Source organism: Zootoca vivipara, chromosome 4 (assembly GCF_965207765.1).
Source record: "Zootoca vivipara chromosome 4, rZooViv2.hap1.1, whole genome shotgun sequence".
In the NCBI taxonomy this organism is placed as follows: Eukaryota; Metazoa; Chordata; class Lepidosauria; order Squamata; family Lacertidae; genus Zootoca; species Zootoca vivipara.
Genome location: NC_142587.1, coordinates 37,751,919 through 37,779,767, shown reverse-complemented (window position 1 = coordinate 37,779,767; position 27,849 = coordinate 37,751,919). Strand labels below are relative to the sequence as shown.

The 27,849-nt window shown below is 38.5% G+C and overlaps 2 protein-coding genes across 20 annotated transcripts in view; one reads left to right on the top strand and one right to left on the bottom strand.

Moving 5' to 3' along the window:
- Positions 1-9,579, top strand: part of GPM6B (glycoprotein M6B) — a 104,098-nt gene extending 94,519 nt beyond the window's left edge. For 4 of the 8 annotated variants that reach the window (XM_035116833.3, XM_088667731.1, XM_088667733.1 and 1 more), the window contains 5 exons: positions 1,171-1,327; positions 2,393-2,564; positions 4,352-4,425; positions 5,567-5,632; positions 7,701-9,579. In XM_035116833.3, the coding sequence (XP_034972724.1) occupies positions 1,171-1,327; positions 2,393-2,564; positions 4,352-4,425; positions 5,567-5,632; positions 7,701-7,850 (619 nt within the window). In that variant the 3' untranslated portion in view covers positions 7,851-9,579. Of the gene's footprint in view, positions 1-1,170; positions 1,328-2,392; positions 2,565-4,351; positions 4,426-5,566; positions 5,633-6,363; positions 6,845-7,700 lie in introns of those variants that run through there. The other 4 variants (XM_088667735.1, XM_088667732.1, XM_088667734.1 and 1 more) reach the window with 1 other exon arrangement.
- The window catches only part of OFD1 (OFD1 centriole and centriolar satellite protein), a 63,906-nt gene that overhangs the window by 20,611 nt on the left and 15,446 nt on the right, over positions 1-27,849 (bottom strand). For 4 of the 12 annotated variants that reach the window (XR_015949518.1, XR_015949519.1, XR_004692681.3 and 1 more), the window contains exons 9-23: positions 27,489-27,595; positions 25,670-25,789; positions 24,364-24,437; positions 24,161-24,252; positions 23,841-24,030; positions 22,816-22,946; positions 22,162-22,273; positions 20,718-21,314; positions 19,961-20,108; positions 18,985-19,106; positions 16,909-17,025; positions 15,789-15,970; positions 13,876-14,040; positions 12,056-12,117; positions 11,507-11,632 (exon numbers count right to left, since the gene is read on the bottom strand). Coding sequence is in view for 3 of the 12 variants with exons in the window: in XM_035116827.3 (XP_034972718.3) it covers positions 11,581-11,632; positions 12,056-12,117; positions 13,876-14,040; positions 15,789-15,970; positions 16,909-17,025; positions 18,985-19,106; positions 19,961-20,108; positions 20,718-21,314; positions 22,162-22,273; positions 22,816-22,946; positions 23,841-24,030; positions 24,161-24,252; positions 24,364-24,437; positions 25,670-25,789; positions 27,489-27,595 (2,271 nt within the window). In the remaining 9 variants the exon portion in view is untranslated. Of the gene's footprint in view, positions 1-1,660; positions 2,542-3,716; positions 3,852-11,221; positions 11,633-12,055; positions 12,118-13,875; positions 14,041-15,788; positions 15,971-16,908; positions 17,026-18,984; positions 19,107-19,960; positions 20,109-20,717; positions 21,315-22,161; positions 22,274-22,815; positions 22,947-23,840; positions 24,031-24,160; positions 24,253-24,363; positions 24,438-25,669; positions 25,790-27,488; positions 27,596-27,849 lie in introns of those variants that run through there. The other 8 variants (XR_015949516.1, XR_015949521.1, XR_015949522.1 and 5 more) reach the window with 5 other exon arrangements.

Sequence of the window (27,849 nt, the reverse complement as noted above, 5' to 3'; positions counted from 1 at the left end):
CTGACAAAAGGCAAAATGAAAGCCCCTTCTTGTTGCTAGATGGCATAGAGGTGTGTTGGTCTGGGTCTCCAGCTTTGCAGCAGTGCTCATTTTGTCTATTTGAGTAGGAGCAGCACCCCTTTAAATGTTTTTCTTGCTGCTGAAACAAAGCAAGAACAAAGCTTCCTTCCCAGAAGAAGCCTGCTGTGGTTCCTTCTGGGATACAGTAAGGGAAAATGTTTGCAGTAAGAAATATTCTATAGTGTCTGGTGAGGGTAGGGCTTGAGGCTATTTAATTATGTGTAAGCATCAGATGCTGCAGCCTTTTTGAAGTTACTGGTGGTGAATTTGGCTGTGTAATAGCTGTAAGGTAAAGGGACCCCTGACCATTAGGTCCAGTCGTGACAGACTGGGGTTGCGGCGCTCATCTCGCGTTATTGGCCAAGGGAACCGGTGTACAGCTTCCAGGTCATGTGGCCAGCATGACTAAGCCACTTCTGGCGAACCAGAGCAACACATGGAAACGCCGTTTACCTTCCCACTGTAGCGGTACCTATTTATCTACTTGCACTTTGACATGCTTTCGAACTGCTAGGTTGGCAGGAGCTGGGACTGAGCAATGGGAGCTCACCCCGTCATGGGGATTCAAACCGCCGACCTTCTGATCGGCAAGGCAAGCCCTAGGCTCTGTGGTTTAACCCACAGCGCCACCCATGTCCCTTTTAATAGCTGTATAGAAGGGCAATAAATACTAGATGTTTTCATCCGAGGATTTGACTGACTAGTTCAGTTCATATGTGAAATTCAGCTTCTCAGACTGCTCCAGTTCCCTTTATTCTTGAATATGAGGTAAAAATCTACAACAGCTTAACCAGTTCCAGTTGACAAGTCATTAAAGAAGAGCAACTGGATCAGAATCTAAACCAGCCTTGGTCAACCTGCTGCTCTCCATATGGTGAAGACTCTAATTCCTATTAGCCTCAACCACCAGCATGGTCCAAGGCCAAATCTTGCAACCTGATGGAAATTATGACCCAAACTACATTGGTTCTTTACGCAACTAGTATATGGTCTCAACTGTGATCTTGCCACTAAGATGTTCATTCTGTCCTTGTGCTCTCAGATGATTAAGAAATGAGACTTTATTTCAGAGTGACAAGAGTCTGATTGCCCCGTTTGTTTCCTTCTCAGAATAAAACTAATGCAGTATGTGATCTATGGCATTGCATCGTTTTTTTTCTTGTATGGAATTATCCTGTTGGCGGAGGGCTTTTATACAACAAGTGCTGTGAAGGAGCTGCATGGTGAATTCAAGACAACCATCTGTGGCCGCTGCATCAGTGGAATGGTGAGCCCATTGCAGGAATATGGATTGCTACTACTCCAGTGGTCCATAGCATTATCTAGTGTTGTTTGCACCAGCTCTTTACGCTCGCCTTTGATAACAGAGAAATCAGTGTCTTTCTAGGCTTTCAGAAAGCCCTAGCTAGAGATGCTAGCAATTGAACCTTAGTCATCCACATGAACAGCAGAGGCTATACCTCTCCCCTTAATGGTCACAAGAGAATTAGATATTAATTCTAGCTTGTTTTCTTATCCCAAGTGAAATTGCCTGCTTTTTCTCTCTCGCATAGTACTTTATTGGAGAGAGGTATAAGGAAAAAATAATTTAGACATAATCCTCTTTTTTACCAAGTTTATTCTTCCAAGAAATTACAACTTTTAAGTGGACCACAGTTCTGTCAAAGTTCTCATTAACACCATTTATAAAAATGCCCAGATTATATATTGTGTGTTTTTGTCCAGTGTTGGGCTTTTTGCAGCCAGGTTGTGCTTTTTGGGGAGGATTTCACTCCCCGCCCCCCACTTAACTGAGAGCACTTCATTTTTAACTTTATAGATTCCGCACCCCCCCCCAACCCAAAATGTAATTAAGTTGTCCCCATCTCTTATTCCAATTTAGCTGGCTGAGGCATGACATTCTTTTCAGCTGGCTCACCCGAGACAACAGGCTGGCACTCCATGTTGTTAGAAGCTATGCCCTCTTATCCTAACTGCGTACAGCAGGAATTGGGAGCTGCCCACAGATATTGTAAGGAAGTCACAGTTCCCAGTAATGAAGTGCCACTCCAATTACAAAGAAGGCATCCCAGAATGACTACTGCTTGGAAAGTCAGGCTGCTTTTTATTTTGCTGACTTAAAACAAAACATCAAGCTTTTAACATCACAACACGGGCTATAGGGAAGGTATCTCTGGAGTGAAAATCCCAGATCACATCAGACATGGAGACTGTGACATGCTCTTGGATTTTAAAATTCAGGAGTGTATGTAGTGTAAATGAGATTAACCCTTGATTTCCTAAATTAATGAGAAAGGGGGTTTCTGTGTGAAATGTGTGCCTGTCTCCTCAGTTTGTTTTCCTGACCTACGTACTGGGGGTGACCTGGCTTGGCGTCTTTGGCTTCTCGGCTGTGCCGGTCTTCATGTTCTATAACATATGGTCAACTTGCGAAGTCATCAGATCACTCCCAGCAAATATGACAGCTTCAGCGGACCAGATCTGTGTGGATATCAGGCAATACGGTACTTATTTTAATCCTGATTAAATGCTTTATCCTCTTTCCTTGTCCTATCTTCAACAGGTTTGTCTTAGCCTTATGAGATGAACCAAAAAGCAACCAAGTATGGAGTCTCTGAACATGTCATTACTTTTTCAATTAATGCAGATTACACTGACCTCTTTCCAGATGCACCCAGTTTAACTGCATTTGGCAAGTCATTTATCTAAAGTGATTTTGTGCCTGTTATCCGCATTATGCTATCAGGCTTAATAATAAAACAATCAGCAAAATAAACTGCTTAAGCAAGCCTGAGCCCATCACCAAATAGTTTGAAAACCTACCATGCTAGTCTCCTGAATTTATCTATATATCTGCATATTCTTACTATTTCTGTAATAATGTGAATTGTGTATGTGCTCGTGCAAAGCGGTTTCATTTATCCTTTTGTTTTGGAATACATTGTCAGAACAGTATGAGGAAGGAACAGGGGTTTAGATTTGTGCACCCAAGAATCACACATTATGGGAGCAGATCTTTTTTACCTGATTAACATCACACACACCATGCAGGTGTTCCTGTCATTAATGCCTATTTGGTGTCAAATACTGTTTAGCCCCCACCCTCCCCTGGGACTGGGATTATTTGTGTGGGATTAGGAGTGAGGGACATGATCACCTCCAAAAAGGAAGGGGAATAGAACACAGGGCAGTTGAACACATAATAGAAGTTGAGTCAATTTACTTCTAGAAGTTCCATCCAGATTCCAGGTATTTTAAGGTTAGTAACATACTTTCTCTGATATTGGCTAAAGAATGGTGCGAATCTTTCAGAAAGGCCGGTGGAAATGAGATGTGCGGGGAGGGCGCAGTAGAGGCGAGCCTGGGAAATAATGGGTTTTTATCCACTGCTAGTCTTCTCAGAGTAAACCCATTGAAGTTAATGGACACAACTCACTTTCATTCAACTTAGTTGGATACAAACCAATAGAACTACTTATAGAGATTACAAGACAAAGTAGCTGTTCGCCTCTGGTCCTGCTGCTTCTGTGCTGCTGTGAGCTATGCCATGACTGTTGAGTTGGCATGTTGCCCAAACCTTGGCTCATAGTTTTTCTCACTCCACATGGCTGAGTGCTACACGCAAACTTATCCAGTGTTTTATAACTCTCATACACATACCTACTGCTGTATAGCTCCCCCCACCCCCCAAAAAGGTCACAGATGAATATATTTGATGAATATCTTCTAGAGTGCAATATGTCAAGGTACTTTGCTGTCACATGGTATACTTCCACCAGGAAGAAAATGGCCTGAAGATCAGTAATGAAGAAAAGGAACAAAGGCTTTAATAAGGCAATGGAGGAAGAGTGTGGCTTGCAGAGATAATTCTGAATAGTTCCTCTGCAATTGATCACAATTGCAATCTCAATCCATGAAGCTTAAGGCAGAGCCTGTAAAGATGCAACCACCCTTTTCAGCAATCCCTTTGCCCATTCAAGCACAGCATATGACAGTGATTAAAAAGAAGAAGAGTGTCCATAGTGACTAAAACAACCATTTGTCCGCCATATGGGAATCCTAGATCTGAGAACATCTCTTGGCAAGGAGAATCTCTCCTGGATGTAGAAAGGGAACACAGTTAAGTGATTTTGTACTTGCTGGTGCCAACTCCAGATTGAACTGGTCAATGTGTGGGTGCTTGTTAAAGGAACACAACTTGTGTGTAGGTGGGTAAGGGAAATGGATTTCAGGAAGGGAGATGACATCAGCTATCAGCTTTAACAATGGCTTTTTGATATTTTAACTTCAGGTATCATCCCTTGGAATGCTGTGCCTGGCAAGGCATGTGGGTCAGCCTTAGCAGATATGTGCAGCACCCCTGAGGTAAACGAGACTACGGCACCCAGTGCTTGTCTTGCATATCTTAACAACTGGGATATAAACAATTGGTCTGCTAAAACATTAATGCTCGTGCCATTTATTTATTTTTTAAAAAAGGTTTCTTAATCATACAGAATGAATGATACAACATTCTGAGGATATAGGTCTGCACTACTTGTTGCAAGGCTAAGCGGTTCTATGGAGAGCGAGTTGAGAGGGAACGGTATTTCTCCTCCCACCCCTTCAGTAGCTGAAATACAGAGTGCTGAAAAATTATTTCATCAAGCCACATCAATTTTGCATCAATATGGTAAACACTAGGATACAGCGTATAGAAGTAATACCACCATATTTTCTTAACAAATCAATGCTTAATTAATATGCCATGCTTCCTTTGAATAAGGAACAACTGCAAAAATAGTGCCATCAAAATACGCTGTCTCCTATCTTTATTGCTAAGGCATCATGCTGACTGGGCATGCATCTCTCCCCCACTGAGTTACAGTGATAGGCATTAACACACAGCTGCCAGTTATAAAAGCAGCTATTCCAGGCAGGTTGGGCAGGTTTGCCTTATTATGCTGTCTTCCATGCCATTCCATGCATGTTGGAAACACAGGCGTACACAGGTTTTTAAATGTGTGGAGCATCCCTCAGTTACAACGGTGGGCTAGAATAATGTTAATAGAGGTTGGAGTGGTGTTGATGGACCTGCCATGGTGGTGGCCCTAGTCTCACTCAGAATAATAATTTTGGATTCGTTCATTCTTTTCTCGTGGCTGGCATGGATAGAAATGGTCCTGAACAAGCTGCACATGAGGTGACCAGCATCCAGTTACTGAGGCTAACATTTTTTTCCAGTCACAATCAGAGGGATGAGTGCAAGTTTCTTGTATGCCTTTAGGTACAACTGGCAGTGTTATGTTGCAGCAACACTGGCACAGACTCCTTGTCTGAATAGCTTGAAGTGCCATAGATTTTGACATTGGACTTGCAGAGTACTCACTATGTCCCCTCAAAAATATTTGTTGGTGCAGTGGCTCATGGAATTGGACCTTCCTCCACATTAAGCAGCCTGCCGAGTTATATTTGTTAATGTGCCATGGAGCTCCTAGGACAATGATTTTCCCCTTTACTGTTATAGTTCTATTTGTCTTACCACCTGTTCATTGTGGCGTGTGCTGGAGCTGGTGCTACTGTCATAGCCCTGGTGAGTACCATCATCCTCTCGCTTTCTCATAAAATAACCACATATTCCCTTTTCAGATGTAATCTTTAAAATATTGTTTAACTTAAACTAAGTAATAATTTTTGTGTTTGTTGGCACCTGATTGTAGTTTTCTCAGGATATTCCAAATAGCAGGCAAGTGCTTACATTTCCCAGTAAAGCTTTGCACCAAAGCAAGCTTTAAAATAGTTCTTTTGGTTTTGTTTTGTTTTTTGCTATTCGTTTACCTCCATCCTGTTGCATGGCCAATTTATGGCATTTTTGGATATAGCTATTTTGCCATTAGTATGTAGAACTTCCCGGGATCAGGACACTTCAGAGGTTCCCTATCTTTGAAAATAGTTTAATTAATACTCCTGTCTTTCCTTCCTTTAAGTCTTTTGGGGAGTATGAAAGGTACCTGAATGTGCTGAAGCTAGTAAGTCTAATTAAAAACAAGACCCATTTGTAGTCAATGAACTGTTGCAGCAACCTGCTTTCAATCTTCTGTTGCCAAATTCATTTAAAGTAATAATTTATCAAGGTACTTCCCACTGAAACAATCAGGGACCCTTGCATAGCTTAGGTAAAGCAGAGCTAGTCAGTTTTGCCATAGCTCTCATTGAAATCCGTGCCTGACACAGTATAAATTTTCATTCTAACACAAAGAACTGCCTAAAAGGCCAATAGAATTTGTTGTCTCTTATACGCTGTGTTTTGTTCTCTTCCACCAGCTGATCTACATGATGGCTACCACATATAACTATGCCGTTTTGAAGTTTAAGAGTCGGGAAGATTGCTGCACTAAATTCTAAATTGCATAAGCCCAGTAAAGAGCTGCACTGTGTAGCTTGAAAAACCACTGACACCCTAGACTAAGGAGTCTAGCTTTTTTGAAGTTTGTTACAGTAAATTGTAAATAGCTTCAGTAAGCATCTTTAAGCATTTTAGATTAATTCAAATTTATTTCTTGTATATGAATAATGATGTGGGTGAGAGCTGGCTATTTTCTATACTATGAGAGGATTGTTATTTTTAGTGATGTTGTAAATCATCCCTTTAAAGGAAGGAGGGCTTTCATTTAACATCAAGCTATATTTTTTTCTAACAATCATCTCTGAAATAATTACTGGATCAATTAAGGGCCTGTAATAAGTTATTTTGTCTCTGCTGTTCACTAATCTGAAAAATAATAAAGCATCTGTTCTACAAATAGATGACACACAAGATACATGCTTGATTCTTGATAACTGTCAGTGCCTACCTTTTAGATTGTTGTCAAAGTGCTCTTCTAAAGTACCACACATTTGCCTCTCTTTACTGTATAACACCAGCCCATTGGGTTTTTACTGGTCAAATGTTTTGAGACAACTAATTAGGCTCATTGAAGAATACCCTTTTCATTAGTTGACATTTTCATTTCCCCAAAAAAATAAGAAACAAAAACCATGCAGTTCTCTAGCAAAAGCATGGAAATTCCACCCCGCCACTGGCCTATGAGAAATAGCCTGTGCCACAAAAGTTGTTGTTTTCTATGTGCTACTAACTTATTTGTCAGTGATCAGCTTCCAAAGTATAACCATGCAGCACACAAAGCAAACCCTTTTATATAAGAAAGCTGCATTTTAGGGGAGAAAAAAACTATTTTTGCCCCAGTGAGTATGGCGGAATGCAACTTTTGGAAGAGGATTACTATAGAAAATTTCCACATTTCAATTTTTCTTTACTCAAGAGAATTGGGGGGGGGGCAGGGAAAGGAAGAAACGACCACAGATTTATCTTGAGTTGCTCTTCTAGGCTTCAGCATGTAAACTTGCAATGTATTTTCAAAGCTTTTCCGTTTCTGTTGTTCTTTCGCATTAACTGCTTTTGTTCCTATTTTCTACTAACTTTTGCCAGTACCTACTTAGTAGAGTTAAGCATGCAAAATTCTAGAGATCTTTAGAAATAATCCTCTTTGCCTTTTTTAATATTTAATAATCTAGAATAACTTTTAAAAATTAATCTTACTAGCTGCCTGCTTTGCCTCTTGACATGCTCACTAGCCATCATGCTCACCCTTCTCTTCCAGATACACTTCCTCATGATACTGTCCTCTAACTGGGCCTACTTAAAGGATGCGAGCAAAATGCAGGCTTACCAGGATATCAAAGCAAAAGAAGAACAGGAGCTTCAGGATATCCAGTCTCGGTCCAAAGAGCAACTCAATTCTTACACATAAATGTTTGCCAGAAGAATTTTGTAGCTCTGACAAATCATCAAGCAGCTGCTCTGCAGAACAGATGCATGTCCAAGCAAATGCAGAAGTATAAAAACTTCACATTCATGCTCCTCTGCCATGATCATAGGGAAAATTTGCAGTGGATATCCTCCATTCCTTTAGCACTGTGGTTGGGGGGGGGGTAGGGAGGGGAGAGAGGTTGTCTCTAGGCCACTTTAGAAAAACCTGTTACCATGTCAAGGATCTTTATGGATATCTCTTGGCAATTATAAAAGAATTACTGAAGGAACACGCTCCTTTCAAAACAGGCTACCACAGTTGGTATCCAGCCCTGCAATGACTAAAAGATTTTAAAGGCTGTATATAATTACACAGATGTAAGTAACTAAGATTCTAGTATGACTAGATAGTTATTCCATTTCTTCTGAATACTGATAGTTGTGCTTATTTGATACGGTTTCAGGAAGTTACAAATAATCTTATTCAGTCTCTGTCAAAATTAAAACTGGATTTTGTGGACTAAATGCCAGAAGTGTTATTTTCTGAGCCACTCCCTTTCCGTTGATGCTGTAATGAGCCACTGTTGTTCTACTGCACTTACCAGAGTAAGCTGGGCGCTGTTGCCCAGTTTTCTTTTAATTTTATACCGTTTGATGGAATGTAGACAGACCCTTGGATCAGGATAATGATCCCCTTCTCAGAAAATAAATGTCAGCTTTGCCTTAATATTTATTTTCTATAAATGTCTGGAGCATTTATATAGCAGTGGGAGATCATTATCATGTATTTTATCAAAGCAGAAAGTGTTACCTTGTTGAAATTATACTGATATAATTGTTTCAAGTGAGCAGATAACAATTTGTAGAACTTAAAAACCCATAGCCATACAGAGCACAGGTCAACCACCCGTCTCAATTTTGGTGCTCAGCACGTTTATAGACAGTGCTTATTTGTTTTAAGAAATTTGGTGTTCATTAAAATATTGGGTGCCATTTTAAGAGTGTTTCCCACAAAATCTGCCTTCTAACATTTTCAGAAACATTCAGTGCTAGCTTGAGTACTAGTGATGGTATCTTTGGTGTGCTTTTTTTAAAAAAAAATATAAATGTTGGATAAACTTTAAGTACATCAGTGAGTTTTAAATCAGTAAAAAAGTCAAGTCATACATCCATGTTAATGTGTGGTTTGATTAGTTTTGAACGTTTGCTGAATATTAACATGCTCCTGTAGATCATACAGAAGTGTATAAAGATAAAGGAAGCACATGTTTCTTTAGAAAGTTTTTAAAGGAAAAAAATATTAATGTGGAAAAAACTTCAGGTATTACCTTGCATTTGAGTTTGTTACATGCCTAATCTGACTTTCTTTTTAAAGAGGCAAAATCTATATAGAGCAGATAAAAATAGCTTAGTGTTTGTTTTTACCTGTTGCATGAAGGAAGCAAATTTCTACAGCAATGCAGGTGATGTTCTTACTAGTCCAGTGTTTGCATAAAGGTAACGGACAGTGTCTTAAAGCCTAATTCTTTTCTAATTCTATGTAGCTATTTACTGGGAGTTTTTTGAAGTTTTGTTTAAGTAGTCTAATATTTTTTATGTAAAGAGCATTAAATTTTGCTATGTATAAATTTTTGTAACCTAACCGTGAATCAATATTTTCTATCAGTGCCAAGGGCTTCCTGTAGTTATATCCAAGTGTTACAATAAATATTTGTAGATAATAGAACCAATATTTGTGTATGCTTATTTTAAGAAAGTTTTGAAACAGTTGTAGCAGTATAGACAGCCATCCCAAAGCTAGTGTTTCGGTGACACATAATTGGAAGTTTTAACATCTACAGTGGAACCTTGGTTTATGAACACCTCGGTTTATGAATTTTCGGTTTATGAACACCGCGGACCCATCTGGAACGGATTAATTCACTTTCCATTACTTTCAATTGGAAAGTTCGCTTCAGTTTATGAACGCTTCAGTTTATGAACAGACTTCCAGAACCAATTACACCCATGCTTCGGGTTAAGTACGCTTCAGGTTGAGTACTCCGCGGACCCGTCTGGAACGGATTAATCCACTTTCCATTACTTTCAATGGGAAAGTTCGCTTCAGTTTATGAACGCTTCAGTTTAAGTACTCCGTGGACCGTCTGGAACGGATTAATTCACTTTCCATTACTTTCAATGGGAAAGTTCGCTTCAGTTTATGAACGCTTCAGTTTATGAACAGACTTCCGGAACCAATTGTGTTCATAAACCGAGGTACCACTGTATTGAAAAATATGGCAACCAATGGACATAGGAAGATAAGACCTTTCCCTGCATCTTATCAATATGTGTGTGCATGTGTGTGTGTACGCACACACAATAAGCTATAACATGTGATATCCTTCAGTGCTAGGGTGCCTCTGGACTGAGTCTGACTTTCAAAAAGTGTGCGCATTATTTGGTATATGGATTTGCCACGATCAGTTTACCTTTGGGGCAAAAAAACACAATATTGTATTTCACAGTTCAGGTTTGATATGGTTTGACATAAACATAAATTTGTTAGTTTCTGTCTCTTAAGAAATGAGAGCAGTCAAATTAGCAAACACAGATATGCAAAAGTATTTTGAAAGATGCTCATCTGCAAGGGTCTGTTCTCAGTAACTGATTTTGAAACAGTACTATTTGCTCAACTTTGTCTTAGGAGAACTGCTGCTTGAGGCATGCCTGGCGTCTCTCATAAGCTCACTCCAAAAAAATCCCATCTATAGTGTGTTTCATTATTGTAGTGCAGCATGGTCAAACTACATGAAGCCAGGATATATTTCAACTTTCAAAATCTCTGGCATTTCAACAAATCAGGTGCCATTGATTAATCTGTACCACCATTTCCCACTAATTACAAAGCTTGTAAAGTGGGTTAATTCTTTCACCACTTTCCCAAGGAACTCTCCTCAAAAATGAGTTGATAATATGATTCAATTTTAGTGAGTTCAGACACAGTTGCCCCAGTTTTTCAGGCCGGTTTCATATTATGACAGCCATTTCCAAAATTCAAACATCATAATAGTGTAAATCATTGTTTACAATACCATGTACTTTTAATAGGAAGTAGTCCCAATTACAAGCACTTAATTTTTAAAGTGTGCTTGACTGAACTATTGCTGATACCCTAGTTTGTTTTTAAAGAGTAGCTAAAGGATGTGCAGCAGCAGGACATTGTAGTCTCACTATTCAATAAAGTCAAAAGCTTCTTAAGCATATTACCCCAAAAGTTAAATGTCTAAACATTGTTTTCATTCTAGAGCTTTGAGCTATGCTTATAAAGACAGCTGGTCAATCATCTGTAAAGTCTGGAAGAAAATATTTCAAATAGATTTAAACACAGAATTTTCTATGACTGCTGCTTTATTTTTTAAAAAAATATTCATTTGTAAAACAAGGTAAACCAACCTGATTTGACTGTTTCCCCCACTGCCTCTATAAAAAGCTATCTTTATTGTACTGGCATATTTTAAACATGTAAAATTGGTTGTTCAAGTAGGAAGCAATTCTCTGAAACATTGTTTCGGTAGCACTGATAGCAACTTTGTGCCAACAAACAGCAATGTTTCACTTTTAGTATGTTTTTCCTGAATTATGCAGATGGTGATATTCCAATGTTCAGAATCTCACCCTAGTTTGTGGTGCTTCCTCTGATGATAAAAAAGTCCACTTTCTCTGGTCAGGTAGCCCCTGCTAATCGATATTCACCAGAAATCATCATCAGGCTCTCCATGAAGAGTGGCTGCAGCACTAAAACTGGAACACAGATAATAATGAATTTTGAAAGTCTAATACACTTCCTTCTTAGGATTCTCATCTACCCTTCCCTCACACACCATACACATCAAATCATAAGTCCCCCAATCAGCTAGAGCAGGTTTTTTTTTAGGGGGAGGGATAATTTGGTGAAATCTCCTTCCCCAATGTCTATCACAAACAATCTATAAATAGAGACCTGCTCAAATAAACTTAGTATGCAATCCATTCTTTTGACATTTGCTTTAAAACTAACATATCTTAATTCAACTGCAATACAGTAAAGATTACCAGACAAGTGTAATTAGTATGCAATTAAAACTGTTTAATGGAAAGGATTTGTTTAAATGCAAAAAGGCCCCACTTGATAAAAAAGCAAAAATAAAATGAACCATACACATCAAGCACTAGAAAGATACATACCTGTCCTCCTTTCCACTACCTGAGAGTTTCTCAGACAATATTTCAGCTTCTTTCTTGAAGTCCTAATAGAGAAAAGAAACTTGTTACTGGTTGCTTTTGTGTGGTCTTCACACTTCTCTGCTACTCAAAAAACATGAATATGATTAGGTACTTAAAATTACCCTAAGTGCTATACAGAGTATAGATAAGACAGGTCACTACCATGATACATTATCATCTAACAGATACAATGCAAAAGGGAGAGGGAATGAAGGCGAACACACACATTCATGTTCTAGCTTGTACATGGCAAGGTGGAATGGCTGCTGGAGTGGGGCAGTTCTTGGGGTGAAGGTGCTAAACGGCAGTTGGTCTTCTTTTCTCTCTGCCTTCAACCAGTTGCAACAGCCACTGATAGAGACGCAATGTTATTGGCTGCAATGGGGGTTTTTTTGTCTTTATTACAAAAATAGCATGCTTATGTCTGAACAGCTTTGTAATGGAATTTGTTATCAGAAATTTTAGTTTGGCATATTTCACGTGTCCTGTTATTGGTTTTCTACCATAGTATGACCTTTTCCAGACAAAATTTTGTGGTCTCCATAGGTCTGCGGGTAATCTTAAACCTGTATGTTTAAACTGTTTAAAACCAGAATGTACACACTAAAGTATTTGCCCACTATTTTTTCTAGTATCATTGCCAAATTCAAATGATCTTGTATTTGTCAAAAGTGATCAGTGAATAAAAGATTAAGAAAGTAGTTTGATGCAAGAATTTGTATGTTACAAGACCAAGCAGAGATCACTGTACTGCAGTGTGATGGACTTACAGTGGTTATCACTGTGTATTACCAATTCAAAATGGCTAACAGAGATCAACAGTAGAACAGATGTGGGGAACCTCCAACAGTTACTGTACTACAAATACCTATTGTTCCTGACCACAGACCAGGAGTTGGGAGTTCAACAGCATCTGGAGGGCCACAGGTAAGCCACCCCCACAGTAGCAAATGATAGCGCTTTCCAGTGATTAGTTCAGATTGCTTATAGCATTCAGTCCTAGATATTGTGATGCACAGACAGGATCTAACATTCTACTGTTCCTTTTTGAATTTGATATCACGCAGCAAAAAAGTGTAGCTATAAACAGCAGGTTTTGCCAAGCTGAACTCGTGTGGCCAATAGAAATTTATTGTATATGCATGAAGCATGACTCATTAAGCCAAAAAGCTATAATCAAGGAAGTATGATGCTTTGGAATCCGTCCTTTTAAGCTAATCATTACTTCAGCTGAAGATGATTAATTCTGGATAACAGCAAAGCAAGCTGCAGAAGTATCAGCTAAACTACAAATAACCACAAGGTTCGCAACAATAATCAAGTACATTAGGAAATTTTTGTTGGTTATTAACCGAAGTAATTTGGCAATACACTGAGTATTAAATGACCTCAAGTGGGGGAAACATAAGGTAGACTTTAAATCCCAAGTTTCTGATACAACAAAAGCTAGAACTCAACATTTTAAATTAATTAGATCTTGTTCTACTCTTTAGTTGGTCGTGTACATGCTATCTTACATGCTTGCTAGTCGTGTGAAAAAGACAAAGGAACTACTGAGATTGTGTGATAGAATACACTCTCCATCTTTGTTCTTGGAGTATGTGAGTTCCAAAACTAATACATCTCAGGTGCATTAAACCACCATCTTGATGACACTAAGCACATCTGGTTCAAAACAGAACCTAGATGGGAGACCTCCTATTAACCACATGCATACTACCTTGGGGTCCATAATGGAAGAAAGCCAGGACATTAGATGTAAGAATAATGGACAACATCACCTCATTTGCAAACTCCTGCTCCCGATTCTGCTGTATTATTTTCATGTATTTTTCCAGCGGATTAGGAATAGCATCACCACCATGCTCTTCAGACTTTGAGATAATGGTTTCCAAATCTGCCACATCTTCATGCTTTTTCTCGGTTTCCACTGACTCTTGCATACACTTATATGAAATCAAAGAACGAACACCGTAAAACATTTTAACAGAGAAGAAAGGAATGCTCCACTTAAATGTGGCCCACTGGTAACATAATCCTACCTACGCATAGCATCCTATACTTTTATAAGGATCTTAAAGGACTATATAAAAGAAACAGCACAAAATTAGTTGCAGCAAATTGCCTACAATAATGTTGTCTCTGAACACACAAGTTAAATCCTCACAGTAATCAATAAGTGGCTTACTTCAACCAGAACTAAACTACATTTGATTATCAAATCCCCCATTTTACAGAAGCACAACTGGCCTCAACTGTTGTGATCCCATGCTATAGAGAACACTATTCCAGCAGATTCAGCAGGCACCCTTGCTATTGACCAGGCATCCCCAAACTTTGGCCCTCCAGATGTTTTGGACTACAATTCCCATCTTCCCCGACCACTGGTCCTGTTAGCTAGGGATCATGGGAGTTGTAGACCAAAACATCTGGAGGGCCGCAGTTTGGGGGTGCCTGCTATTGACTTTCAGGTATCTCTTGAAGGCCTTTTATTAATGTTGAAAGCCCACTGTAGATGCTTAATTTTTGATTTGCCAATGACCTTAACCATTATCTGTATTTTGCTTTCTCAAATGGTGTTTTATGTCTTTAATGTTATACAGTCTTGATATTTTATATGGTGGTTTAGAAATACTTGGATAAAAAAGTAAAACAGCTAAACAGTACTTTTAAAAAGTCAATTCTCCAAGAGAATGTTTCTACTGGTCCCTCTTTCCCCAGAACATATACTGAAAACAACTGATGCAGCTTACTTTCCATCTTTGGTGGTGTCAGATTAATGTGCCATATCTTGGTTTTATTACAGAAATGGTAAGAAATGCTGACCGCTTTGTTCCTCATGAGGAAGTCCACTGGATGGGAAGGACTCCAGCCTGCCATTAGAAGTAGCAGTGCTGCAGCCTCCTATCATCAGAACACCCCAAGACAGCATACTCACAGAAGTGATCATTTATAAAAATTCCTATTCTGCACAAAGAGCTTCAAAAATAGCTGCTCTATAAACCATCTCCTCCTTCCCAAAGGAAATATTCAAAGGTTGTCCAGTTTGTTTTTTTGTAAAACACTTCCCTTTTTCCTAGTACTGAGGCACTATGAATAATCCAACATAATAAATTTGATTTCTGTTCAACCAGGGTGGGTGGGATATAGTGGGGATATAATAGAACAGGGGAAACCCAATTTAATGCAGCATTACAGCAGCTTACTCATATCCCTGGCAAATCAGTATGGTGTTAAAATGGCAGGTGGCAAATAGCTTCTGATCTATCAATCTCCACCAGAAGGAAAACATGAGGGAACCAAAGTTCTGCAGAAATTCTATCAGCCCACTACTGTACAGGCAATGGCCATTCCACAAAACTGCCTCTGAGAATCTGTTGTCTATACAGGCAGCCCCCCGTTTACACAGGGGTTACGTTCCGAGGCACTGCACGCAACGGTTCAATTGCGTTTAACTGAAACCCACTGAAAAAGCCTGCAAACACCCCACTCCCATTCCGCCCTTTAAGTGATGTCTTTATGACATTTCCAGGTCACTTCTGGGTTCGGTGTGATGTGCGTATACAAAACCAAACACATACTGATCGCACATAAATGGGGGACTGCCTGTATCTACAGTCCTAGTCTAGAAAAAGAAAGTACTCTTTAGTTCATAATAACTATTTTAAATCACCAAGACTCTGAAATGCATTACCAATTCTTCATTTGCTTTTTCCAGTTCTCCTTGCTCTCTTTCCAAAGTGTCCTGCCTCTCTTGCTGCCTTTTTCCTTCCCTCTCTTCCCATTTTTGCTGCTCCCGCTCCTCCTCCTCCTCTTCTTCCTCCTCCTGTTCTTCAGGATGCTTTTGTTTCTCCAGGGCTGTTATTTCTGCTCCACCTAATACATAGAGGGCAATATTAAGCAAAGAAAGACAGTTTTGCATTCTGAAGCATTAAATCAAGCACAGTTAAAGTATATGGATGCATATTATTCCAAACAGATAGGTACTTAACAGCACATAGAAAAGACTAATTATCCAGGGAACAGAATATGCCATGTCCTGTACAAACTGTATTCAGCTTCCTTTACCTCCATTTACTGTATATTGGTGATTTTCCAACTCTATGGCTGCCCAATAAACCCTCTACATAAGACTGTGCAAGATCACAAAGCTACAGAAAACCTACTTGTGCCTAGTCATCATGATGGTGCAGTAGGGTACAGAAATATATTAATAGTTAGGATACATTTTGTTGAAATATCACAAAACAAAATCAAATTCCAAGTACAGCAGTTTCAGCTGTATAACAGAAATAGCAGACTTGAGAAGAGGACTGCTGCAGGGTTCCCTGTCACAAATATTACCCTTTCAGCTGCCCCAATATGCAAACAAGAAACGTTACTTCATAGAGCTTCTGTTTCTCTCAACATTTGCCCTCTAGGATCCCTATCTTTCCATACAAATTGTTGAAAGTGGTGCAGTAAGCAGGGAGAATACGGTAGTTACTTTCAAACACTCCCCACCCATCTCGAGTTCCCCTAGGTTCCTTTGTTAAGCTCTATACCCTTGTTGCCTTATCTTCAAACGTCTAACATAATTGTGTGCCTTCCTGTTACAGATATGGAGAAGCTTAAAAATTAAGTTCTTAAGTTGACTGAAGCAGCTCTAAACTGAAATATATTATGAAGATATTCTGTAATGGACAGTAGCCAGTTTAAAATAATACCATTTACTGTGTTTCAGACAAGATGCTGCAAAAGCTTCAGTTTCCATATACTTTGATAAACAAGCCATCTAAAATGGCTATTCACACTTGTTTGAGCTGAAAACTCACTTATGTCCTGCTGTGAAGTGCCCGCTGCTGGCACAGTAGCTGGAACATGGCTTCCACTAACAATGTGAGATGGATGTGACGCATCGCTTTCGAGCTGTTCTGGAATGTCCTCTTGATCTAGAGGAGAAGTAGGAACAATGCCCTCATTATTCTGCAATTATCAAAGCAGGGCAAAGAAATGGACACAGTGTGGGAATGACTGAGTTCAGAATGCATAAGTGTAAGCCATTAATTAAGTGCTCTTCTTGGCCAAGCTAACCATTACCCTAAGAATGAAGAAATTTCAAATGGGCTGTTTTAATCAGAATCATGGGACTGTCTGGCTTGGAAACTAGTTCTTACAATATGTTTCCTAAGCAAAGAGTCAAAACAGCTTCAACTCAATGTGGACTTTGTAGGATTAAAATCCACCAATGAGACACAAGCATGAATGCAAAATATGGGGGGCCTGGTTGCATTTGAGTCACTTCCATAAAACAAAACTTTCAAGTTTCCTATAGTTATGCCTCTTCTCAGGGTGGAGTTTATTAGTGTTTGGTAGGGCTTGCAAGCATCATGTCCTTCTCCAGTTGTTTCAACTCCTCTATCACCATACATAAACACCACTGTAACAGGTTCTGTCAGAAAGCAGCAGTCTGTTATCTTTTAATATCAGGTTTTTCATTATTGTCATTATATACATCTTGTTTTTATAAGGAACAGGAACATCTGAAGGGCCACAACTGCAATCATCCCTAACCAATGGCCACGTAGACTGTAGCTTATGGGAGTTACAGTCCAACACCATCTGAAGTGCCAAAGGTTCTCCATCCCCGATACAGGTTATATCAAAAAATAACCTGGTAATTTACAGGCTCAATATCCAGATGATAAGTTTGAGGTAACTGTCACATGCAGCATGCCACACATCTTACAATTTTTTTGTATAACACGCCCCCCCACCTCCTCAGCCAAGCCTCTGCTGCCAATGATAATGTATACATGTGTACACATGCGCCCATCCATCCTTTCATATCCATCTACAAACACAGAGAATCAACACAAGGAACTGTGTGATACCAGCACAAGCCAATAAGTTAAAGTTGCATGGGGGGGGGGCAAAACTTTAATTTGCACTCCCTCAATAATTCTGTCCAACCAAAATTATACTTTGTATATCCAGTGCTGTAACCCTCTCTTTCATGCACTTACTGGTTTTCCCTGTGCATTATATTCAATTCAAACATTTTCCACTTTCATTAAATCTCATTATTTTACATCACATCTTCTAGGTTTTAAACCAGAGCTTTCCAAACTTTTCATGTTGGTGACACACTTTTTAGACGTGCATCATTTCGCAACACAGTAATTCAGTTTTACAAGCAAACCGGAGGTTAAAGTAATCCCTTTCCAGCCCCGGGAGGAGCGCAAGGAGCATTTGCGCGACACAACTACACACTGCAGCCAACACACTAATGTGTCACGACACAGAGTTTGGAAAGCTCAGTTTTAAACTATCTCTAGTTTTTCATTTCCAGGTTGTGGCAAACATCAGATATACTAGTTACAGGTAGGTAGCCGTGTTGGTCTGCTGTAGTCTAAACAAAATAAAAAAATATTTTGTATCAGATATACTAAAATGTCTATCAGAAGAGTGCCAGAGTTTCCCAAAGCTCTGACTTTATACTTTGCCTATGCCAGCAACGGAGATCTGAAAAGGCCTTACCAATATAACCTGTACAGCTTCTGCATATTTTGCTTTTCTACTAATGTGGGTTCCCAAGCCCAATGGGTAGGTCATACAATGTCCAATACCATTCCCAATAACATTTACACACATACATACACAAGGATTAGGCTAGGCTTCAGTTCTACGCATTTTATATGTTAAGACCATTACACAGTTGCTTGGTAAAAGGGGTGGCTTAAAAGGTACCTCCATTTCGTTAGAACAAGTTGAGAGGTTATGAAAAGCAAACAAAAAACAAAAAACCCCTAAGAGTCATACTTAAGAGATTTCTGGCTTTTAAAAAAAGGTGGCGCCCAGATATAAAATTTCTGCATTGCTTCTTTCTGAAAAATATAGTAAAAACTTACATTTACTGGCAGACTCATCATTTCCAAGGTCGGAGTCATCATTTCCAAGGTTTTTATACAGGAGCTTCTCAGGTTTTGCAGTGTCACTAACACCCTGAATTTCACCTTGTTCTTGATGAAGACTAAAAGGAAGGAAGGAGATGGAGAAAAGTGATTAAATTTAGTTTAGAAAAGTTTCTAAAATGTAAAGTTACTAGTCCTGTGTCACATCTGCAGAGCACACCATGGGCATAACATACAAAGTCATGAACATTAGTTACAAGAAAGGTTTATCAAAGCTCTTTGTTTTGCTCTTGCAGGAGGAGCCTTTATGCACAGTCTTCCCTATGTCAGCATCAATCATCAGAAAACTGAGTTAAGGTTGTATGGAGGGTAAAAACCTTAGCGAGGTTCCTTTGTGAAGTCTGAATGACAGCTTCCATGCTGTCCAAGTGTTCTAATAATTCAGATTTCAGCCACAATATCCAATATCTAAACTCATGATCTCATATTCACAATAGCAAGGTTGCCTCATCATTTTATCAAATTGCATATCACTGTACAGTACTCTCTACCTTCCTCCTGATGCACTATTACCAAATACACTAACACTTAAGGGATACAGCCCTCAAAGTGGAACAACATGGTCAGGATATGGACTCACAAAAGTTAAGCAACCTCTACTCACTCACCACTACCCCCGAGTCTGCATGTTAGAGGTCCACTACTATCTCCATCTTTTTTTGAATGCAAGAGCAGAGCCTTCAGCAGCAAAAAAATAAATACAGCTTGTGTAAGAGTTTAGGAAATGTTTGTTATATCTCCATGTTTCTGTAATGTATTAAAAATGCAGCACACAAAAAGATACTGTAACTACTAAAGTGCCTGAGGATAAACCATGCTCTTGGAAGAATGTTTGATTACGGATATCAACAGGTAACACATAAATATGGGACATGACATAGCTGAAGACCTTTTGCAACTATATAAACATTACCTTAGCTTTTGTTTGCAGGAAGCTGGGGAAGAAGAAACTGATAAATTAGAAGCATGTTCAGGAGATGAAAGGTTGCCTGTTCTTTGAATGGGGGAGAGAGGTTGGTCTGCATTCTGATGAGGGGCAGCAAAAGATGAGGCAACTGTATCTGCAGAACAGAAGGCAACCACATATTACTGTGCAATAGTATCTGAACAGCTACTGTAAAGCAACAAAACGCTTAATACCAGTGATGTACATTGGAAATCGTTCCTGGAAAACCACAGAATACTTTAAGGAGGGGTAAAAACACAGGAACATTGGAAGACTTTGGGTGCTTAAGAGATAGGCTTGGTACTCTCTAACACTGGTTTTCAGATTAGAAAAAATTTGGTTCATTGTGGAAAAAATACAAAAGAATTTTTTTCTGCACAGTACTTCTCAAGTTTATCTCCATGTTTTGATTAAATAGCAAGAGCAAGAGAGTGTTTAATCAGAGTATACTCTGTGTATGTGTGTTTGTGTATGTACATACATACATACATACACACACACAAAGACTACAGAGAGTCAGCAAGTAAAAGACTTAACAGTTTCAATGATAAATAGTGTGGCATTAAAAGGGGTTAGATGAAAAACAGCATTTCCCTATTTGCAGCAAGTAGAAATGGACCAAGGGAAGGAACCATCATGGCAGAAAACTCTTAATATCAGTTGCTCTTGATACCCACACAAAGCAACAACTTCACTCATAATTAATGAATATCAAATTGCTTACCTTCAGAAAACAGCCTGCTACTAATATTTCTCTTTGCTTTGGAAACAGGAGTAGAAGACAGACGTCTAGAAGTAGACTTCTTCCGTGGAGGGGTTAGATGATCTTTCAAGTGATCCCCATTTCCTGGTGTCCATCTATAGTTTTTACTTTTTTGGCAGTGAAAGGGTAATTCTTGTGAATATAGATCATCCTGTGCAAACCAAAGTCTTTGGCGAGATGCCATGGTAAAGTTACTTGCCATAGGTGAAGAGAATGTGGTTTTTGCTGGGCCAGCTGTGGTTTGAATGGCTCTGTATTGGTAATTCCTGTAGGCCTCTTCTAAATATTCAGCTTCTCTCTCCAATTCTTTTATTCTAGCCTTTGTACTAGCTACAAATTCTAAATCAGAATCTTGTGAAGTATTAGGTTTCAGTATGTGGTGATGATGTCTGGGGCTTGTACCATTTCCCATTCCAATAATATCAGCCATTGGCTGTGTTTTCAGGAAAGCACCATCTATATAAATATCAGGAGGTACAGTCTTGTCACCAAACAAGTCAATGACAGAATGATCAACCAAAGAGGGCTTTGGATTCCGATACACTTCATTCTCTAATGCTACAGGCAAGAATTTAATAGAGATAAAGAAAACAATTTAAGACAAATTTTGATTTGGTCATTGTATAATTAGCATGCAAAATTGAAAACTGAATTTACCTTACATTTTAATATAGTTATTCTACACACAAATACAACATGCTTTAATATGGGGGGGATCCTCAAATTTATTTCAGCTTTTTAAAGTTAGTATGATCAAACAAAATGAGTAGAAAATATTCAAATTAAGCTGAAAGTATCAGAGCCACAAAAGATGAGAGTTAGATCCAAAGAGCTGCCCATACCAGAAGGCAGTTACACACACAAGAATGTTTAAAATCAAATGTAGAAGTATAATGAAAGTATTTGCCTAGTCATTTCAAGATTTGAGGAGGAGTATGAGGTCTCTTAAAGCTATAATAAGGTACCCAAGCGGGGGGGGGGGCAAACTACACAGAAAGCCACATTTAAATTGGAATTAACTCGCTCACAAATTATGATTTCAAACAAAGAATGTTGTAACAGAAAGGAATGAAGGGGAGCAAATAAGAAAATCTGAGTTGGGAGCAATAAAATATGGTTATGGAAGGTTTCTGGCTAAAAATTGAATAGACTGTGTTTCTGAACTGTCAGATATTGTCTACATATGGTCAAGATCCTTCTGCATAATAATTTAAAATTTAAATTTAAAATATTTTAAATTTAAAAATTCACAATATCAAATACCAGACTTTTACAAAAAAAACCCAATACATGCCATTTTTCATGTTTATTATTTCAATCTGCTCCAATGCTTAAATAAAATTGCTCTAAACAAAGCCTGATCTTATTCTGTTAGCCCAAAAGTGGAGGAGAGGATTTTTCAAACCTGTCTGTGTCTGTTTCAGTTGTAACTTAAGGTCTTCCATTTGTGCATTTAACTTCCTGATAGTATTTTCACATTCCAACAACTGAGTCTTCAACTGTACACAATGTTCAATCTAAAAAGATTTCAGAGACAAAATGCCTTACTAATTCAAGAGCATTCTTAACACACTGAAGCAACTAATCCATATAATTACAAATGAGCAATCAGCCCCCCAGGTCTCAAATGAATGGACTTGTGGAAGGGAGGCAGGGAGAAACAGATATTTTGATTTTGAGAGTACCAGTTCCTCATCTACAAAAATGAAGAATATGAATGTAGAGTCTACACTTGGCCTTTGTTTGGGAGAATTTAGTTGTCTAATTCCTCAAGTATATTATTAGCACAGTAAACATTTACAACACTAACAATTTACTTAGTGTCATGCAGAGAGTTCTCAATTCAGCAGCAAATACAAGTGTAGAGGGTGTGCACTGCTTTTGCAGGATCAGACTGTATTTTTTACATTGGTTTTAGACTTTAATAATATGGAGTGAGGAAAATGTGGCTGAGGAATTTACTGATTCTATTTTGTTTTTAAAAAGTATTTTAAATAAACTATCTTTGACAAAGGTATTTAGAAAAACGAGCGTAAACAATAACAAAATGGTAGTTTACCTCATTTTGTAACTGTTTTTCCAAGAGCTGCTTATGAGTGTCAGATTCTTCACCTTCAAGCTTCCTAGCATGTTTTGCTCTTTTCAGCTCTGCCTCAAGGACCAAATATTCAGCTGATGGCCGACTCAACTCTATAAATAGGAGGATTTGGAGGGGGGGGGAAATAAAGTTAAAATCTAACCTTGCCAGGAAACACTGCATCTGATGAACAGATACTCTGTAGCAGACCATCCAACTACACTCTTTAAGTGTTCTGTGCTATGATTCAAATGGTTTAAATCCTGGAAAGCCCTGGATGCAGGCAGTCACTATTCTTAGCATTAATCAGGACTTAACAAAAAATTAATAAGGTTCCATCCAATAATCATAAAAACATTGATGTGGGTTTTCCACAATTCAACATGGATACTGAGGACAACAAACCAAGGAGAGGAGCAAATAGTGGACTGCAGATAGGCCTTATGAAGCCCTATTGGTGAATCTCCTTCAAAAACTTGAGTCATTGTTCTGTGCTTTTGGCTATCTTAGCCTCTGGGGCATCAAAATAATCAAGTACATAATATTCACATTGACATTCACAACTTATATTAAGGGCATATAACCAAGCCAATTGAGGTCCCTCTATATCTGAGGTCATCTTTTTAGCTCTTTGCTTGAATCACCATCATTTGTATATAATCAGCAAAGCACATATGATTTAGCCTTTGGCTAGCTGCTACAGATTTTATATCTTGTGCAACACAATTTTTAAAAAGCCCATTGATGTCATAGTCACTATTCAATAGGTGCCAATGACAGTCTTGCAAAGAGATAGGTGCAGATAAATATTTGGGACTTTACATCCTGAAGCACTATGAAAACCCTGAAAAACCCATTTAATTATGACAGAAATTCAAAAGAAAAACAAACAGACATATAACACAGAGAAACAAAAAAGAGCAGACATGCTATTACATTTCTAAAATGTATTTTCTTTGCAAATCTTGCTGATAAAATTTTTCAAAGAATATTAGATTCACACTAACTGTCTCGGAGTTCCAAGTTTTCATTGTGCGCCTCTTCCAACTGTTGTTTGAGTAGCTTATTCTGCACCTGAAGTTCCATTTTCTCTTCTTTTAGTGTTGGATAATCTGAAACTTCTTCCAGTTTTTTTGTCATCAACTGATTTTGCTTGCTTAATAATAAAACTTGAGCCTTGACTGAATCTATTTCCAGCTGGAAATAAATACCATATTAGAAAAAAAGTTAGCAGACCTCTTCCAGGATATAACTAGATAATTTATTTATCTGAATTATGAAGGTAGTAAAAATATATTGCTAAAACAGACATTTTAACTTCAGCTACCTCAAGCTCTTTTGAATGTGATACAGCATGTTCGAATTCTTGCTTTTTTGAATTAAGAGAAATGGTCTCTTCATGCAAAAGCATAGCTTTATCTGGTCAAAAACAGGGAAGTTTTATATTAGACATATTTCATTAAATAAAAGTCAAACATTTGTTTTTGAGTGGTAGGTTTTTTTAAATACAGAGATAGATATAAAAAACACCTTTAATTTTTTTCTCATCTTCAGTAATTTTCTTGGTTCTAGCTAAGTATTCTTCATTTAGTTCAAGCTGATACCTAGGAATAAAAAGTATTGCAAAGTGTTGCCAAATTATTGAAGACTTTTAATTGATTAAGCACTGTCAGCTTCAATTCCATGTGTCTTTATAACTAAAGTCATAGTAGCTTTATCCTGGGTAACTAATAACCATGTTCAATCTTCTGATACAAATCAAGAGGGAGAACCCATATATAAAATTATAGTCCTAAACACAATAGACAGCTAGTTGAATCCAAGCAGTTGAACTAAATTGAATTGCACCCTTGGTTCCTTTTCGTTCAAATGTGGCACAGGAGGGGAAAGGCCAGTATATCTGTGTACCCTGGCCAGCAGCATTTCCTTCAATCATGACATCCCTACAAAATTTAATCTGAGTTTAAATATTTGAGCATCTCCTGATTAAATATTTGAGCATCTCCTTATTAAAATCTAAATCACTAAAACAGCAATTGCTAGCCTTTTTAAGGCAGAGGATCACATTGCCCTTTGGTCAGCACTCCAGGGACTGAAGTATAGAGGTGGGCATATTAATGTGTAAAGTACCGTACTTTTCAGTGTAAAAGACTAGGTTTTTCTCTCTAAAAATCATGCTAAAAAGTGGGGGTCTTCTTATACAAGGGGACTGCATCGGGTGTATGTTTGATTGGTTTCTGCCATGGCTGTCTGCGGCTATTGTGCGTGTTATTGGTTGCTATGTCAAGGGGTGGTGTTTATTGGTCGACGTTGTGGCAATTGGGCAGGCGATTGGCAGCTTCTGCCAGCAAGGGAACAGACAAAAGGTGGATTTTGTGGCATGTGTGGGCTAGTGATTTTCGGCACACCCCCCCTAAGAAAGCTCAACAACTTTGTGCCATCTCCCCCCCCCCATTTTCTTAAATTTGAGTCCCCCAAAATAGGGGGGTCTTATACATGGGGGCATCTTACACAAGGAAAAGTACGGTACAAAAAATATAGGGCAGCAAATATGATCTGGGCTAGTCACCCCTACCCTAGTAGAGTTTCAGGTCATTGCAAGAGGATGAACAAAAAACCTCCTATAGGCTTGCTGCTTCCATTACTCTCCTCTTGTCCATAGGTTAAATGCTCCAAATTCCTTCTCTTCCCATCACACTGACAGACACATCCCTAGTGTATAAAAATGCTCCATAAATGTTTCACTTATTAGTATATTCTGTTCCGTCTTTACTATGCAACTACTTTTCTATGTACATCATATGCAGTCACTGAAGAAGACAGACAAATTACTTACTTTAGGAGTTCGTTCTTTAGCTTCTGGTCGTAAGTCTCTTCAATGTTCTTCACAGTTACCTCTCGATGACGAAGTGCATCTTCTACAGTTTTATTTTTTGATTCTTGAAGGTTTTGAGCTCTGAAGCAAAGAAAGAAAATGCACAATAAAACAATCCTAACAGAACAAATCAGGTGATAGAAGCATTTGAAACATGATGGGAAACTTATTATTACAGTGGAACTCACAACAAAATGCTGCAATATGTGCCTAGGAGTGCTCTTGTCCAAGACCCTGGCCAGTCTAGAACAATAATCTTGGATTAATATTCTAGCCTCTTGGGGAGTGAGGTGCGATGCTGAGGTAAGAAGCAAAAGGATATTCTGCCACCCCATTAGAGGTTTTTTTAAAAAAAGTTCTCTCTTTTTTGTACTTCTGCAACACTAGAGATTTTCACCAAGCTTCCTACCATCTCCCTCATATGTGTATGCAGCCATCTTAAGTACCCACACATGGAGAACTAAGTTTGCTATCTGATTTGTTATTATGTTTTTACTTGGTAGGTTTAAAGTGACTCAGATGACAATGTGTCTTCAGACCCCCACATTTCCCATAATTATATTATAAAGCAATGGCTAATCATATGGACAATAATTTCATATTCACTTCCGTTCTAATCAGTTGTTTATAGCTAGAATAGCAGTAAGGCTGGTTGTTAGCTTCTGCAAATACCCCTCTCCATCCAAACCCTTCCACCCACACTGTGCTTTGCAAAGCTACTTTTAACAGCACAGATGCTACTTCCCATTGCCAATCCCAAACTTATCATCATCTTAATCTCCTTCCCACATGGCACTATTCTCCACCCCAAATTTCTTCATTATGTCAAAACAAAAAACATCCTGGCAGCTTAAACTACCCTGCCATACAACTCTCCAGGGTCACTATTACCCATTCCAGTTTGACTGCAAATGCTGGCAAATTACAAGTTCCACACTCCTTGACACCTGCACTGCATGAGCACAGAGACCTGTATTAAAGCATACTGCAGCAATCACTGGTATGTCAGATAGTTTACAGCATTGCTACCAAGCCCTGACAGATTTAAATGTGGGCTGTGGTAAAGATTAGGCCTTAAATCTGCCAACCCTACTGTTGAACATATACTACTGATTTCAGGAAATCTTGAACAACATTGGCTCAGGAATTAATTATTTAGGACTTCAAATGCTGAAAGTAAAGGAATCACAAGGGAAGATGACGCTTATTCCTCTGTTTCAAAGGTTCACCAGCTCCCTCTTCTGGGTAATCAGAGGGATTTTCATCTATCATTAAACTGAAGGGGAAAGAAAGGGAATTAAAAGGCGACAAACTTAAACTGCCTAATCAGTTAATTATGGATTCAACTATGCTTAAATGTTATTTATTTTATGTATTTAACTAACTAACTAACTAACTAAAGTTACGTAATTATTTGATAGAAATCTTCTAAGCAGTTTACAAACCCATATTCTCCTAAATATAAATCAGGACTAATGGCAAAATATCACCATGCACTGTTGTCAGTATCTCGATGGTTTAATAATAATAATAAAAATTGTCATAACTTCCAGACAAACTGTCAAAGCAATGCCAACTTTTTGATGAAACGCCATAAAACTCAGTTAACAGGGAACAATTCTGCTGCTAAAAGCAGCTGGATAATACTGCTTCTAGAGATGTAACATTACATTTAGTGAAATATGAGTAAATGAAGCTTCATACTAATAGCATTAAGAAGGCCAAGAAAAATATGGGGTTTTCCCCCAAAATAAATTTATATGAATGTTTAGCAACTCACAGTTCAAAAGCTTCTATTCTCTGCTTCAGTTCTACCTCTCGGGATCTTACTGTTTCAATATCTTTCAGCAGGCTTTGCCTTTGCAGATAAATTTCCCTTGCATCAATCTATTGGAAAAAACATATTTGTATTATATGCAGCCCAAAATGTAGCAACAGCAGCATATTCTATGACAGGGGTTCCCAACAAAATTTTCTCGAGGACCCCTCATCGAGCCGCTATTGTGACAAGGACCCCCATTAATTCCTAATCCTAAAATTAAAAAGTGAGAGCCAAATTAAGAGTCTTTTTATAAGAGTCCAGGGAGGAGGGAGGGGAATGGAGAAGACAGGGTACCTGCGCAGTAGCGCACAAATGAAGC